At 36.7% G+C, this 15,603-nt stretch overlaps 1 protein-coding gene across 1 annotated transcript; it reads left to right on the forward strand.

Moving 5' to 3' along the window:
* Positions 1-1,697: 1,697 nt before the first annotated feature.
* On the forward strand, positions 1,698-14,556 carry APT3 (adenine phosphoribosyl transferase 3). Its single transcript, XM_088951814.1, has 6 exons — positions 1,698-2,240; positions 2,467-2,577; positions 4,407-4,499; positions 7,531-7,680; positions 12,676-12,734; positions 14,234-14,556. Exons 1-6 carry the CDS (start codon positions 2,159-2,161, stop codon positions 14,285-14,287), a joined length of 549 nt encoding a protein of 182 aa, XP_088807940.1. The 5' UTR covers positions 1,698-2,158; the 3' UTR covers positions 14,288-14,556.
* The last annotated feature ends 1,047 nt before the right edge of the window (positions 14,557-15,603 follow it).

The following is a 15,603-nucleotide window of genomic DNA, read 5'->3' on the forward strand; positions in this document are numbered from 1 at the left end:
AGTGTTCTCATATTTTTCAAATCCTTCATAAAAGATAGCTAGCTAGATGCAAATTCTCTCTTTGCTTCTTTTTAATTCAAACCCACCACCAATCTTGATTAGGGATGGCAATTTTCCCCATTCTCAATAGGGACCTGACTCCCTGACCTAATGGGATTGAGGATGGGGATTGCTTTGGCGGGACAGGGATGGGAACAGGGATTAATAGGGATCCCTAATTGGGGTCAAGGTCAAGGATAGAGACTGAGGTCCCTACCCTGCCCCAACCCTAATTATACATATATTAAAAATTAGGGTTCAACAATGACATGGGAAAGACATAATATCTGAAAATATTGTAACCATTCAATTAGAATCATATAAATGCGATAGACAATTAGGTGTTATTTATCAAAAATTATAGGTGGATTTTGATTGATCAAAACTTTTCCAATATCATATCTTTCCTGCATTATAGATTTTTCCTAAAAATTATTTATATTAAATATATATTATTATATATATGATATTATTTGTCTATATCAAAACATATTTAAAAAACATTATTTATATTTTAGAAATTGTATTTATTATAAATAAATTTATTTTTCAAAAATATCATTAACTATAAATATTTCAAGGATTTAGGTCCCATAGAGAATCTATCCTTATTAGGGATCAGGAATGAAAGACAATTTTTATCCTTAATAGAAATCGAAAGCGGAGGACGGAGATTAATTTCAGAACCGAAGTTGACGACGGGGAATATGATCACCGCCCTGAACCCGCGGCGTTGCCACTCCTAATCTTGATTGACTACGATGGAGGAGGATATTATTAATTTCTTACACATAGGGTTGTTATAATAAAAAATATATTGGAATTGGGCCTCCATAACTAGCAATCTGCTTCCTTTGGGCCCAAACTTAGGCCTCAGGACGGACAGAAAATAAAGAGGGAAAGCTTGTGAGCACGGTTGGTCCTGAATGGGGCTGATTAGGGCGGTTTTGGTTGGGACCCACCCAGTGGGTTGGTCCTCATTCTTGATACATGGGAGATGCCGTGGCAAATTAGGAGCTCCAGGCCCAGAAACCAGATCAGTATAGAGTCCACAGAGCGTACATGCAGATGCAGGCAGGCGCTAGAGGACAAAATTAGTGGATCCCACCTACAATTCTCCCCCACTTGGACTGACCATATTTGACTGTGCTCCTCTTTAAGCCCATTGCTTGCCAAATGCCAACAGTCTACCGTTATCATGATCGGATTCCGTCCTCAGACCTTTCACAACACTTTCAGCTGCGCAATGGGGAATGGGGATATCTCTGTACCTCTATCTTACATTAACGGGAAAATATTACTAATGCACGGCTGTAAATTGTTAGACCGTAGCTGTAGGCAAAAGGAGCCTTAGAATTTTGGAAAGTAGAGAGGATAAATAAGTATATAAAGGATGATTAAAAAAGTCTAAACTACAGAGTACTGGCAATTAATTAACAATAAATGCTTTGGATAAGCAGATAGGGGGTGGGTTGGGTTGGGCTTTTTAAAAAGAAGGAAAATCCACATTGGATATCGTACACCCATGACCCAATCTCCCAAGTCCCACCCCGTTGCCTAATGTATGAAACATATATAGGCCCTTGGATTTTGAAATCCGACGGTCTTGTCTTATATTCCCAAACTTGTTATACTGGACCCTGTAACGGCCCAATTCTGCCCTCTAAATTCTAAAATTGATGAAACAGAAGAAGAGACACTGTATTTTTAAACAGAGGGAGAGAGAGAGAGAACACCCTCACAAGTCACAAATCACACCTTCTGAGTTCTGATATTCGTCCTCCCTTTGGATCCTCTTACCTCTCGAGACGATTTCCTCTCTGTCTCTGTCTCTCTCTCGTGGAGCGAGCCCTTACCAAACTTCCCTTCCTATAAATACCCTCCACTTTCTTTTTTCTTCTCCTGCTTACTCTCTCCCGCTCTGCCTCCCCACCTCTAAAATTTTCAGCTCTCTCTCTCTCTCTCTCTCTCTCTCTCTGCGTATATACATAAATTATCTAAGAAATAGATGCTCTGTTGCTGAGCAGGTTCGTTTACTGATACACAGAGGAAAGGATAAAAGGCAGATACAGAGTGTGAGAGGAAGGAGTTCTTGATACTTTTCTCTGTTACATCTACAATGTCGGCTTGCAAGATCGAAGATCCTCGTATCCATGGCATCAAAACTAGAATCAGGGTCGTTCCCGATTTCCCGAAGCCAGGTTTCCTGCATTTCTCTCGTTTTGTAAATTCTTTTTTTTCACCTGACAACCATCGTTGTTTGAATTTCGATTACAGAGTTTATCTGAGATGTCTTTTCGTTCTTCGTCGTGAGTCCTTATGCTTGCTTGTTGAGAGTGTAATGGTGGAACAAATATTTGGTCTTTCCTTTTCTTTCTTGTTATTTCATGTGTTCTCTTTGATGTTTATTAATGGCGGTAATGGCAGGGATTATGTTCCAAGACATTACGACTCTGCTACTCGATCCAAAGGCATTTAAGGACACGGTAGATTTGTTCGTTGAGAGATATAAAGGCAAAGATATATCGGTAGTCGCAGGTAAAAGAAAAAGTCGTCTCTTTATCTGCGATTATTCATGAGTCTATATTTCCATATTTATGTATATAGTTTGGGTAGTTGAGTTTGATCAGTGAATGCTAGGCGGTTTTGCTTTAAAGATTTATAATTGTTTTTGGATTAATGTTTTCAAGGAGCGGTGGGTCCTTATCTTGAAGAAAGTAGGTCGAGGAGCATAAAAATGGCTTCTTTTTAATCACTGCGATTTCAGAAGTTTCTGCTTGTCTTTTGGGCTCTGCTTTTGGAGGCCTTTTTTCCCCTTTTGTGCTGTGAGTCTGGTATTTGAGTGATGGTGTTTGGCTAGCAGTTCTGTTCTGTTAGTGGGCAGTGTTATCGGGTATTAGCTATGAAGGTATACCGTCTCATGATACTCTGCGGAACTGTTTTCCGGTGCTGTTTGCATGGTTGGTGGTCGGTGATAGATGCCCACCATATTTCAGTGGACCCAACAGATGCAGATTTAGCTTGGACGTTATTTTGTTCTATTCTATGTTTTGGCTCCACTCACCTCTGGATTTGTCGACTCTCTGTACCGTCGTACTGTTGGATGACTTGGCTCAGAAACCCATTTGTTTGATGTCCTTTCCTTCGAACCTCCTACTTGGATTCTACTACTGGCCTTCGAACCTCCTACTTGGATTCTACTACTGACCGTTTTGATGCAGTAGGTGTGCACTTTGTTATACTATAAACAATAAAATAATATATAATACGACACTTTCTAAGCATCAGTTCAGTGTGATGGGATTAGCCCACTGAGCATCATATGATGGAATCGACTAATACGAACGCCTTAACTAATATGAATAAATTATTCATGGAAGGGTCGAACGCCATAACTAATATGAATAAATTATTAATGGAAGGGTCGATTATGATACTGTACCAGGTAAAACGTGTCTGTTTGTTCTTGAGTTGCTGACTGTAAAACCAATAGAAAATAAAAAATGACCACACGTTTCTAAGAGATCTATTGGGTCATTGAAATACTGAAGGGTGTGATGCATGTTATTCAATATTAGATGTAGTAGTGGATGTGTTATGCAATTATAACTGTAAAAGCTAATTTATTGAAATTATGTAATTTCATGATATTCATCCTGTTATGGGTCATTTAGGATGAGCTTTTAGTTTGACTCTGAAATTGTTAACCAATTGAGACATATCTGTTTATAGAGTTTCGTTTTGTCTTAGCCTGTTGCGTTCATGCAAAAACTATTCAGTGCACACGATTATTTCTCATAGAATCGAGACACTACGAATTCACTAAACATTTCAAGATGGGCTAGTCAATACGGTGTATGAATCTACTTGGCTAGTCCATTATTGCGTATGCTTGAATCTTATATGGGTGAGATCTCCTTCTCACATTGCTCGATTTATGCAAACAGGGCTATGTTAATCTGTGTTTTTTATGTTGGAAAAGAGGAAGCACGGAATTGGCTAATTGTTGCATTTATTGGATGCTTGCACTAATCCTTGACTACTTTTGGTTATTCATTCGTTCACTTAAGCTTCATGTCTCTTAGTTTTCTCTTCTTTTCCATCACTTTGGCCCATAATATAAATTTTAACTTTTTTTTTTTTGTTTAAGATATTAATGGATGTATTCCTTTAGACAATATGCTCTATGCATTTTCATGTGATGATTCGCTAGCTTACTTTGTATGAGCTTTGTTGTTGTATCATGCATATCTGTTGACTTTTCATTTTGATAGAACTTTATCACAAATTTTGTGTTCTTAGCTGATTTTATGACACCCCAAACAATTACATGTTCTTAGACTAAGATTTTTCTTTTCTTTTACCAGGGATTGAAGCTCGGGGTTTTATATTTGGTCCTCCCATTGCATTGGCAATTGGAGCAAAGTTTGTTCCATTGAGAAAACCAAGAAAGTTGCCAGGTAGATTTCATTCTTAGCAATTCTGTTTATCTAATGTATTTGTATATATCGATGTACTGGAGCAATTCTGTTTAACATAGAGATATATTTGTATATATCTATGTGTCTATGCAAATGCATGTCTGTGCCTTAGCAATTATGTTTATCTAGAATAGAAGAATTGCTATGTTTTGTTTATGTATAGACGAGGTTGTTCTGCATGGGCCATATAGGGTTCTTCTTTATTCAGGCCATTTATTTCTAGTCATGTGAAGGTCTTCTTGGGTGTCGATGGTAATAAGGTTTGATGAACTCAGAAATTGGCATTTGAGATGGGGTACTGGATACTTTTCTGCAGATTCCCTGTGAGGGTATATCCCTTTTTTAATGCAGCTATGAAGGTAAAAGTTGGTATTTGAGATGAGGATCTCTCATGCATCAAGTGCAAGTAATAGAAAGTAATCTAGTTTGTGCATCTTATAGGGGCTCCATTTCATTTGTTAGACCTGTAGTGCTCATCTGTCAGGGGTGCACCTTCACTATGCAATGGCTGTTGCTTTCTGAATGAACTTCTTTAAAGTTTTGGTTTATTGGAATGTGAACCACGTGGTAAGAGATGCCAAGAGGGAATTGCCACAGATTTTTATGGCTACCTATGCCATTTGTCCAAAAGATGGAATCTTGCATGCAGAGGGATAAACTGCATGCATTCTGTTTATGGTATTTAATTCTCTCTTTTGTTAATTTTTTTTATTCTCTGTTCTTTACTGCTTGCTTTTCTTTTACTAATGTGTGTCTGTGTGATTTGCAACTTCTTTGTAAGATAAATATATTATCCTAATATATTAATGGTCATGAGTGGCTTCTAACTTTTTCTTAATACTTATATCTATGTCTTTTTCCGAAAAAGAAAACTAAAACTTCTGGCTTTATTATATTTTGTTTCGGTGTTGTTTATTTTTCTTGTTTAGTTAGTGTATAGATTGCATGTAAATGTAAGGATTAATTGTTTGTTTTGTTGCTGCTTTCTATTGCCCAAAAGTTTTCTTATGCCATGCTAATCAGATTTTATTGAAGGCATACCTTTTTTATAACAAGAAGAAAATTTATTAAACCAAAAACAGAAGACAGAAAGCTTTAAGAGCGTTCAAACCAAAACACCCCAACCATGCTGCAATGACCAACTGTCCTACTCAACCTAAAAATGAGAAAATATACAATTCCATCAATGCATGCTACCAAATCCTCTCAGATCCATTCACTTAAGCATCTTCTTCCTGGCCGTCCTCTTCTGTAAGTCATAGCTCTGGGTACAGTAACAGAAAATGGCTGCTATTGCCCCTATGACCAATATAGTTTGAACTTCAAAGCCTAACTAGTACACTGTCATGTAAAATCAGTGCCTAATACATTCTTGACTCATAAAATTCTATTTTTGTCAGATCCATCCAACAAAGACCACATGCTTAACCTTCAAGGCCAGAATCCTACCCCTCTTGAGGTGCTGCACTTGCCTGTTGACACAACATATCAATATGAACATCTCTATTTGCATATCTTGTGATCACATGCTTTTCCAGATGCTGGTCCTTCAATTTGCTCTCTCTATGTTGCTTGATTATGTTCCTCTTTCCTCTTTAATCACGAAAGTTATTCCACCTTCTGCGGCAAGGAATGTAAAACATGTAATAGAAAAGGACAAATAGAGGATAATGGGTATGATGAGAAAAATGACTTTTGACTTCTCAATGGATTTAAATGTTCTGCTTAGATGCAATTCACATTATGGAGAAAGACACTGTAGACCGTCAAATTTGCATTTACATATTCATGGAGAAACATTGATGGCCAGGGAAGAGGTTTTGTATACTTTTTTCTTATATAATTAACATCAATTACCTCATTAAAATGTTGAACTACCCAAAAAACTGGATGGCACTTAATGACATCAAGAGTACTAGCTATTGATAAAGAATAAATAAATAAACAAAATAAAACATCAAGAGTATTAGCTAGTCAAACTAGCAAAAGCAAGAGGTTGTAGGTGATAGAATCTTTCATATAGGAGAAACGAGTGGGTGTTCTCATAGAATAGGGTTTTAAATAACCCAAAATAGCACTCTAGGATATTCTTGTGTGGATTGAATACTTTAAGTCTTAGGGTAAGGATGAAACTTAATGTCCACATTTTTATGCAATATAAAGGCTTCTGCCTATTTCTTTATGATTGAACAAAACCATAGATTCAGTGGCATTGGAAAATCTAAAGGAGTGTCTGAAGAGTTTTCTCATTTTCCTGTAATGGTTATTCTTGAGGTTGATATATTTTTTTGTAATTTTTATGTGCAGTTTTAAATAAAAATTTTGTAGTGCTTATATTCTTCACAGTTATTTGATAGTGTATGTGTTTAAAATAATAAGAATTTTAAGTTTGTACTTAGATGTGGTTACTCAATTAGGAATCCTAAGATGATCTTTAGATATTATGAGCAAGTCATTTTGGAGCATGTATTGATATGCTCCAATAAACTGCCCTTGAGATCAGCACTCAAGTGAAAATTCCTTCAGAACTCTGGAGTTCAGTGTGCTTGGTCAAGTATTGTGCTAATTTACCAAAATATGTGATCCTGGAAGTCCTTGTGCTGTACCCATTTGAAAATAATAAAATAATGAATACAACCATGAAAGTATCCTGGTCTTGTAGGTATGTTGTGGTTGCATATACCATGGGTTGTGTGGTTTAGCCTCCTTCAGTAGTTGCTATGTAGGCCAGATTTGGACCAAAGTCCTATATTATAATTTAGCTAGCAGTCAATCTTGTTAGAATTTTTGTTATTAAGCTATGAATATGAAGTCTTTTGCATGACTGCATAAGTTATGTTGACAGTTTGGAAGTATTTAAGCCACAGATATTAATACCTTTTCTTTGTGACTTGTTGCCTGCTTGATAAATCTTCCACTTACTGTTAATATTGTATTCTTCTCATCCAATTAATGCTAAACTTAGTGGTTTATTTTCTTATCAATCTCCTTAAGTAACATATAATTGCAGGTAAAGTTATTTCGGAGGAGTATGTCTTGGAATATGGAACAGATTGTCTTGAAATGCACGTTGGAGCAGTTGATCCTGGTGATCGTGCTTTGGTGGTTGATGATTTGATAGCAACTGGTGGTACACTTTGTGCAGCAATGAAATTACTTGGTATGCTATCATCAATAAGTTTTTGTCACTTGGTGTAGTTCTTAATAGGTATATCATTTCTGATAAAGTGGTAGTTGTACAAATTAACATCAAATTCTAAAGGTACTTCTGGTTGTTAGAAGATTTTCTATTTGACAGAAACATAAAATTTCTAGTTTTCTTCTTAGTTGCTAAATTTATCATTGCTGATAGCATTGGAGTCATACAAGCAAACATGAAAATTGATACAAGAGAAGCACTTGTCTTAAAGTGCTGCTTCACAAAAAATGTATTGCCTTCAAAGATTTCTAGGACTGGTGCCCCTAATACATAATTTGTGCAAAAGATTCTCTATTTGACAGAAATAAATATTTCGGCTGTAGTTCTTAGTAGGTTTATTGTTTCTGATAAAATGGTAATGGTGGTACAAACTAACATACATCAAATTCTAAAGGCACTTTTTCCACTGCATAAAGGCCATTACCCAATATTGGTTCCAGCCATCTTGGGTCTTTGGAGTGGTTGGAGTATTACTTTCAAAATACCGATAAAGAGAAGCATTATTTCCAAAATTTTCTGGGATTGGTGCCCCCTAACACGAGGTTGCATATAGCTTGGATTGATATTTAAGTCCTGTAGTTGCAAAACTTAGGAAGAGGTGATTTGCAAGTGTAGTAGTATGGGTAAATAATACTGATAAAACTTAGCCATTGAATAATAAAATGTAAAAAAATATTTCTTACATGGAGTTATTGACTTGGAAGTGGTCACAGATTGCCTAATAGAATAATCAGTAAATTAGGCAGCTTTGCTTCATGTGGAGGATTGAACCTGAAAGCAAGGACAAGAGGACAACACAAAAGAGAAGAAAGAAAAGTTCCAATGGCTTGCTACCAACTTACTATCAATTACAACAAGGAAGAGTGAGAGAAGAGGGCATTGGAGACTCCAAAGGGCATGGTTAGATTAAATTGAGATTTGAGTTTCTTATTTACAGGGCCTTGTATTTGTTAAGTAACCCAATCATAATTAAATGGTGCCTAAAATGGAAAGATTGCCTTGGGTGAGCCACTTTGCATCCTACATCCTATCAATAATTTTATTGGTCTTAACATTTAGGGCATCCGGTACCTTAATCCATCTAAACTAGTTGATTAATACTTGTTGTCTGTTTGTTTATCACTAAACTTTTAATTATGGCCTTAAGGTTGGGAGCCTTATTGTAAACTGCAGGGCTATCAATGTAATGGTGTTGGCAAATCCTGTGTTGTATGTGGGGACTTGTCCCCAATTTGTTTTCTGTGTTGCAACAACAAATGTGATATTGACCTAGGCATGAATAAGTACTTGGTGATCATCAACTATGTTGAATCAGTACCTTAGATTTTACAGGCTCATCAGATGGAGAGGATATTGGACATTTAGAGGGTTGTTGACAAGGACGCTCAAGTAAGTACAAGTTTGAGTTTATTCCTTTTGGCTGGAGAGAGTTTGCTAGAAAAATGCTAATGGAACTTGAAATTTTGATTGAGGAATCCAGAGCATTGTCTGAAGAAGACTTTTTTTTTTTTTTTAATGACACTGGTCAAGGTAGTCCAGACTGAGAGGTTTCGGGGGTTGGTTTCCTTTAGGAAAAACAGATTGTTTCTGTCAGGTTAGTTGGCCGACTGGGTATTCTAGTTTGTCTTGTTAGAGATAGTTAGGGGTTATAGCATGTTCATGATGCTTTTTGTTTTTGGTATTTATCATGGACTTTTTCTTTGTCTTTGGTGTTACATTGAGAATTATGAATAGGGGTTTTGAATTGCTTTAGAAAAGTTTTTAGGGATGGTATATCTTGTTGTTAGGTTTAAGGCAAATAGATTTGAATGGTGTTGGGATTTATGCATGAGTATATGCAGTGAAGAGTCCCACATTGAAAAAATAAAAGAGATTTGAATAGTGTTGTGATTCCATTTCAATTTGGACAAGGGAAAGTTAGACCACAACTAACCATGGCTCTGATGCCAATTTGTAGGTCCCATATACACAATAAAATGTGACTAACAAACACTTGGAAGCAAGCAAAAGGCCTGTTTTGAGTACTACTTGCAAAATGCACTGTCCTGCCTTTGAAACAAAGTATTACAACTCCAGAACACTCTGTATCATGCAAATATAGAGTATTTTAACTCCCAGATACTCCGTTCCTCCCAAATACAGTGTATTTCCAAAGGCAGGATGACATTTTGCAAGTAGCGTTCAAAACAGGATTTTTGCTTGCTTCTTAATGGTTGTTAGCCATATTTTTTTGTGTATTTGGGACCTATAAATAATTTAGCTATGAAGAACATTCAAATTGGAAAGAGATTGTGTTTTTATGTTGTTGTTATTTTTGCTATTTGGGAATATACTGCTTACATACTTATTCTTTCAATTATTTTACTGTCAAGGAAAAATGATTTGATTCCAGCCATTACATTAGTAGTTATCATATAATTTTTTGATCCATCAGTAGTTATCATATTAATTTCTTCATCTTATTCATCAGGTGCCCTCATATTTGTCAAATTTGTACAGTGTTGTTTTTTGCCTTTTTTATTAACTTTTATTTTTCATTTTTGTTGTCTTTTTATGTACTGATTTAGTGGACCATTTTTATTTTTATGACTAAAAAAGAACACTTATATTTTCTCTAAGGCTTCATTCTTGATGCATCAAAATGCTATCATGTGAAGATAGGAGTACCGTTTGCCTTTGTGTTCTTGTCTTGTTGATGTATAATTTCATTCAAAGAGAAAGTAAAAAAAGAATATGAAAATAATTAACAAAGAGAAAAAACCAATGTATGTCCAAGATAGTCAGACTATAATGTATACGGCCATAATAAGTTGTAAGGCTATTTTATAAAAGCCAAAAGAAGTTGCCTGCAGTGAATGCCCCCAATGTTGATGCATATCTATAATGTTGGTGGATAAGTACCTCCAATCGATCAAGGGTGACAGCTAGTGAGTAGAGGTGTAAAGTGGGCCATGCCGGGCGCCATGGGTGGCCCGTGCAAAGTGCGGGCTGTGCTGTGGCCGTGCCACCCTCTTCGGTGAAAAATTTGGGGGGCGGCCCAGCACGGCCCATGAGCCGAGCCTTGGGCCGGGTTGGGTCGTGCATTGGGCCAAAGCTATTTATTTAAAAAGTTGACAAAAAAACTTAAAATTTTAATTTTATATGAATTTTGTGTATAAAATTGCTTATATATACAATAATAAATAAATTAGTATAATAAAATTAAAAATATTTATTTTGTTAATATATTATATACTATATATTATTATATAATTATAATTTATATAATATATATAAATATATGTAAACAATATATATGGCCGTGCTACAGGTTGGGTCGTCCGGCCCGTGGACCTAAAACCCTAGGCCCAGCACGGCCCGCATGATCGTGCCGGGCCTGGCATGGCCCGTAGACTGTCGTGCCAGGCCGTGCTGGGCCGGTCCAAATTTGTGTTGGGCCGCGGTCGGCACAGCCCGATTTACACCTCCACTAGTGAGCTGGAGATCTACATGACAGCCTGCAGTCAAATGGACCATGTTGTCCAGATGATTTTGCAACTAAGAACGTACTTAGCAGTAATAATGGTCCCTTTCAAGGCACAAGTGTGAGAATATATCATTTCCTTATATTCTAAATAGTTTTCCTCTATTTAAAAGGTGACAGAACATGGGTGTTGTGAATCATGCCTTAGATGGTCCTGATATCATGCCTTCAGGCTTCATCTTTTTAATGGACCCATCGTCACATATTATGACAATATAATAGTAAAATCAAATCAAGAATAAAACCACAGGGAAATGAAAAAACATTAAGAAAATGACAGTAGCAAGAAAGATAAAGACCTAGGAGTAAGTTTGTCTGCTTTCTTTTTCTTCCTGCATTGTTGATGTTTATATCATACTAAAAGATCAGTTTAGTGCCACAAATTTGCTTGCATACCCACATCTTTGGCACGTCATCGTTTTCCTCCAAGAGCAGTTGTTCAGTTGCACACCAGCACCATCTGAGTGCAATAGTGCTGTCATGTATTTGAGCTTTCATTAGCTGCTTCCTCTAATTTGTGTATGCATCTTGCCCAATGTCGGTCCTGGATTTTTGGCACACAGTGATAAGCGGCTGCCATGAGAGAGTTGAACCTACTTTCTCATGCTTGTCAGTCTGAAATTTTTAATGTTGACCTAGTAATGGCTCCTATTCATGCCATAAAAGATGTTAAGTTTAGAGAAACAATAAAATGCATCAATAATGTTGTTTCCTTTTATTTCTTCTAACATGGAGGAAAAATCAGCCCTTGATTTTTAAGGAGGGATATTTTAGTAATTGGGGACTTATGAAAAGACTCGTTGACACAAGTAGGCAAAGCAAGCATTATTCTTTTTTAATGAGGCTTTTCTTTTTATTTTACTATTGTAAGGCTTATTCCAGTTGTATAATATTATTTCTTTGGCATTTTTCAAGTATATGGGTTGGTTATGTTGTCTGTATCTGAAATTGTGTTGGGTGTTTTACCAATATGATCAATACCTCAATCTTATATGACCCATTCTTACCCATTTTAATGGTATTCATTGACCTTAATCCCCAAGAGATTGTACATGCTAAACCTCCTACCTCTACCCAATGTAAGACTAACAACTGCAAATGTTGATGTCCCCCTAAGAATTTCAGACTCTGTGCTTCTATTGTTGTTTGCAATGTTAAGTTCTAACTTCTAGGATATGTTATTGAGTAGTGTGTTTATTGTACAGCTTTTTTCCCATGTAATTTGAACATTCTTTCCTCATTTGCATTCCCATATTCCCACTTTTAAGCAGTTCTGGCATAGAAGTCAATGGTTAATTGTCAAATTAATCACAGTCAAGAAAGCATACACATACACACGCTTTTTCTATGCTGTGAAGTCATTGTGCATTGTTGCTTTATGCTTGTCTATTTCAGCATGCTATTATTGTATTGTAACACTTATTATTTGTCAGAACGTGTTGGGGCTGAAGTGGTTGAATGCGCATGTGTAATTGAACTACCAGATCTAAAGGTGCGTGCCTAACTGCTTTTGCATATCATTCTGTTGGGCTTCATTTGTTTCAACATAAAGAGGTAAAAAAAAAATTCTTCTATATGAAAATTAGGGCTGTGAAGGGATTGGGTCAAATTCGGACAGATGTATCCGACCGAATCCAATCCATAATAACCTGAGGTATCCAATGCATGTTTAATTGTGTGAAACATAATTTGAACTCGATTCACTTCTGTCTAGAATCTAGATATCCAATTTCACTTGAAGCTCAGTAAACCTAACCAAAACAAAACAAGCATAAGTCCATAAATAAAATTAAATATAGAATAAGAAATTATATATGGTAAATAGACAAAAGGGTTAATGTAAATACCAAAATTCACTTAATAGTAATGAACTGTAAGTTCAAATTCCATAAAGTGTTTGATAGTGCATGTATTCATACACTAGTATAATTATTACTTTTTATATACAGATCACATTTAACACATCTCATGCTTGTCAGCCTGAGATCTTACTATTTTCATCAAGCAATTGGGTACCTGATTTGAACTTTGAAGAATTTACACAGCATTAGGGCCGTGGGCCCATTCAAATATATACACTAGTATAATTATTACATTGTATACACAGATCACATTTTTAAATCTGATCCAATCCAATTATTCTTAGAGGATGTCCAAATCTGATTTTGATTAAAATATCAAATCAGTTGTAATGATTTATACTTGTTTTTTTTTTATGTTTGAACTTTGTATGGGAGAGCTCAGAAGGATTATCTCTCGCCATTCTTGTACTGAGCTTTTAATTTTAATGGAATTTATCCGTTATTGACAAAAACAAAAACAGATTTGAATTCCAGTGAATTAAATATTCTAGCTTACTCTTTCCTTCTGCATGGAAATAAAGAAAGTCTTCCTCTGCCATAAGTTCATTGTCTTATTTGTCAACAATAGTTTGCTGGTTCCTATCCTAGGTGTTAGGAAGGGTGGACTGGATAGTGGATTCAGACAATCAGACCTTACCATTGGCAAATTTTTGGCACAAAGTGGTCAGTCGGAATTAAATCCATCTCATGCTTGTCAGCCTGATATATTTCTATTTCACCAAGCAATAGGGTCCGAAGTTAGGTACCCGGCTAGAACTTTGAAGAATTTACACAGCATTAGGGCTGTAAGCCCATTCAAATATATTAACAAATGCTCAACCTGAGCCTCCCCAAGTTGCACCCCTGCCCCTAGCAATGGTCATCATAAGTTAGAGATGACTCTTCTGCAATAACATTACTTACCCACTTTCCCTTTACACTGGAGAGCAGGTCATCTGCCTTCTATCCTCGTCTTATGCAATAAAATTATGTGTTAATTACCAAAAAACAAAAAACAAAAATGATCATCATAAAATGGATGTGCCATCATATCATTGTCATTCTTTTTGAAGCTCCAAGTAACCAGAGAGGAAAACATGATCTTGCTTCCTGACCATGAGTGATGAAATGGGAGTTTGTGGTCATGCAGGGTCGCGAGCGTTTGAATGGCAAGCCATTATACATACTGGTGGAATCACACTGATGGAGGCGATGTCATTTGCGTCTCTGTTCTTGCATCTGCGGAGTTGATGATCTGTACATTAGAGGGATATACCATTGGTGGTTCCATTTCATGTAATCCATTCCTACTTCCTAGCTGGAAGACTGCTTTCATTTTCTTTTTATGCCACGAGTAGGTGATTTTGTTTACCTTACCTTAAGTTGATGCAGTTCTTCTGGACTTATCATGCAAACTGTTTCGTTACATAATTGTTAAAACAATCTGTGCCTGACTGCCTGTTGGAGCGTTTCCTTTTGTTCCTCTCCTAAGGTGTTGGTCGTGTTCTTGGAATTTGGAATTGCGCTAGGCCCTCAAAATCTCTTATGTTAAGTCTGAATATGGAATTTTTGAAATCCTTTTCTTTTGACATCAGAGTATCAGACAGATCACAGAAACTGTTGTGACCGGCTAAACTAAACTAGAGGGGATGTCATATCGCCTACTGTCGTTCTGTACTACATGGAACTATGAAACAACCCGGAACTAGCTGTTCTCATGGTGGATTAGAGTTGCCACAATCAATACCAGTCTATTCTCTTCTAACATTCTGGTCAAGTCTCAACTCTCAACTCTCAATCCGAAAGCCACATGGAATTTGAATAAATATGGCTCAGATGTCCGTTGAGAATCCTATATGAACAGAAGTTACCATTTTGATGGGCTTATGACAATATTTTATTTCCCTATCAATCGTCGCTAGTGATGGCGTGATGGGCTTGAATGGTCTTACCATAAATCGCACTAGTCAAAGTTGCCTTAAATATTAGTCTCGATCTTCTTGAATCACAGGTAGGGGGGCTATAATCTATATGACCTGAAATCAACCTACACCTAACCCAGGTCAGGTTGAATTGGGTAGTCAAACTTCTTGTGGGGGGCCTACATCACTTCCTATGCTTGTTAGAGGGATGTAGAGTCCTATATTTTGGGTCTGTCCCTTGGTTGTTTGACAAATATAGCATCTATTCACAATAGTAGTCACATCCCTTCTTAATTTCGGCCAATAGTAATGCCCTTTGACTGTTTTAATTGTTTTGTTTCTCCCAAGGTGACTGGCCAATCCTCTCCCATGCAAATCCCTGATGACCTTTTCGCGGAGGGAGGTGCAAGGGATGCATAGTTGTTCCCCTTTCATAAGGAATCCATCATGAAGGTAAAAATCACCTGTTGGCTGTCGATTTGTACATTTTTCCCATGCATGCTAGAAGTCCTCATCTTGGGCGTATAGGTCTTTCAAGCATTCAAAACCTACAATCTCAACACTGAGGGTCTTGATGAGGGTGACACACCTACTAAGA

This window comes from Nelumbo lutea, chromosome 6, assembly GCF_056320005.1.
Source record: "Nelumbo lutea isolate HS-2025 chromosome 6, American lotus-T2T, whole genome shotgun sequence".
Lineage (NCBI taxonomy): Eukaryota > Viridiplantae > Streptophyta > Magnoliopsida > Proteales > Nelumbonaceae > Nelumbo > Nelumbo lutea.

Excerpts from the sequence above, each read along its gene's own strand:
- APT3 (XM_088951814.1), top strand. The coding sequence starts at position 2,159 with ATGTCGGCTTGCAAGATCGAAGATCCTCGTATCCATGGCATCAAAACT. Across the intron at positions 2,241-2,466 it reads TCCCGATTTCCCGAAGCCAG|GGATTATGTTCCAAGACATT; the intron begins GTTTCCTGCATT and ends CGGTAATGGCAG. Across the intron at positions 12,735-14,233 it reads TTGAACTACCAGATCTAAAG|GGTCGCGAGCGTTTGAATGG; the intron begins GTGCGTGCCTAA and ends GTGGTCATGCAG.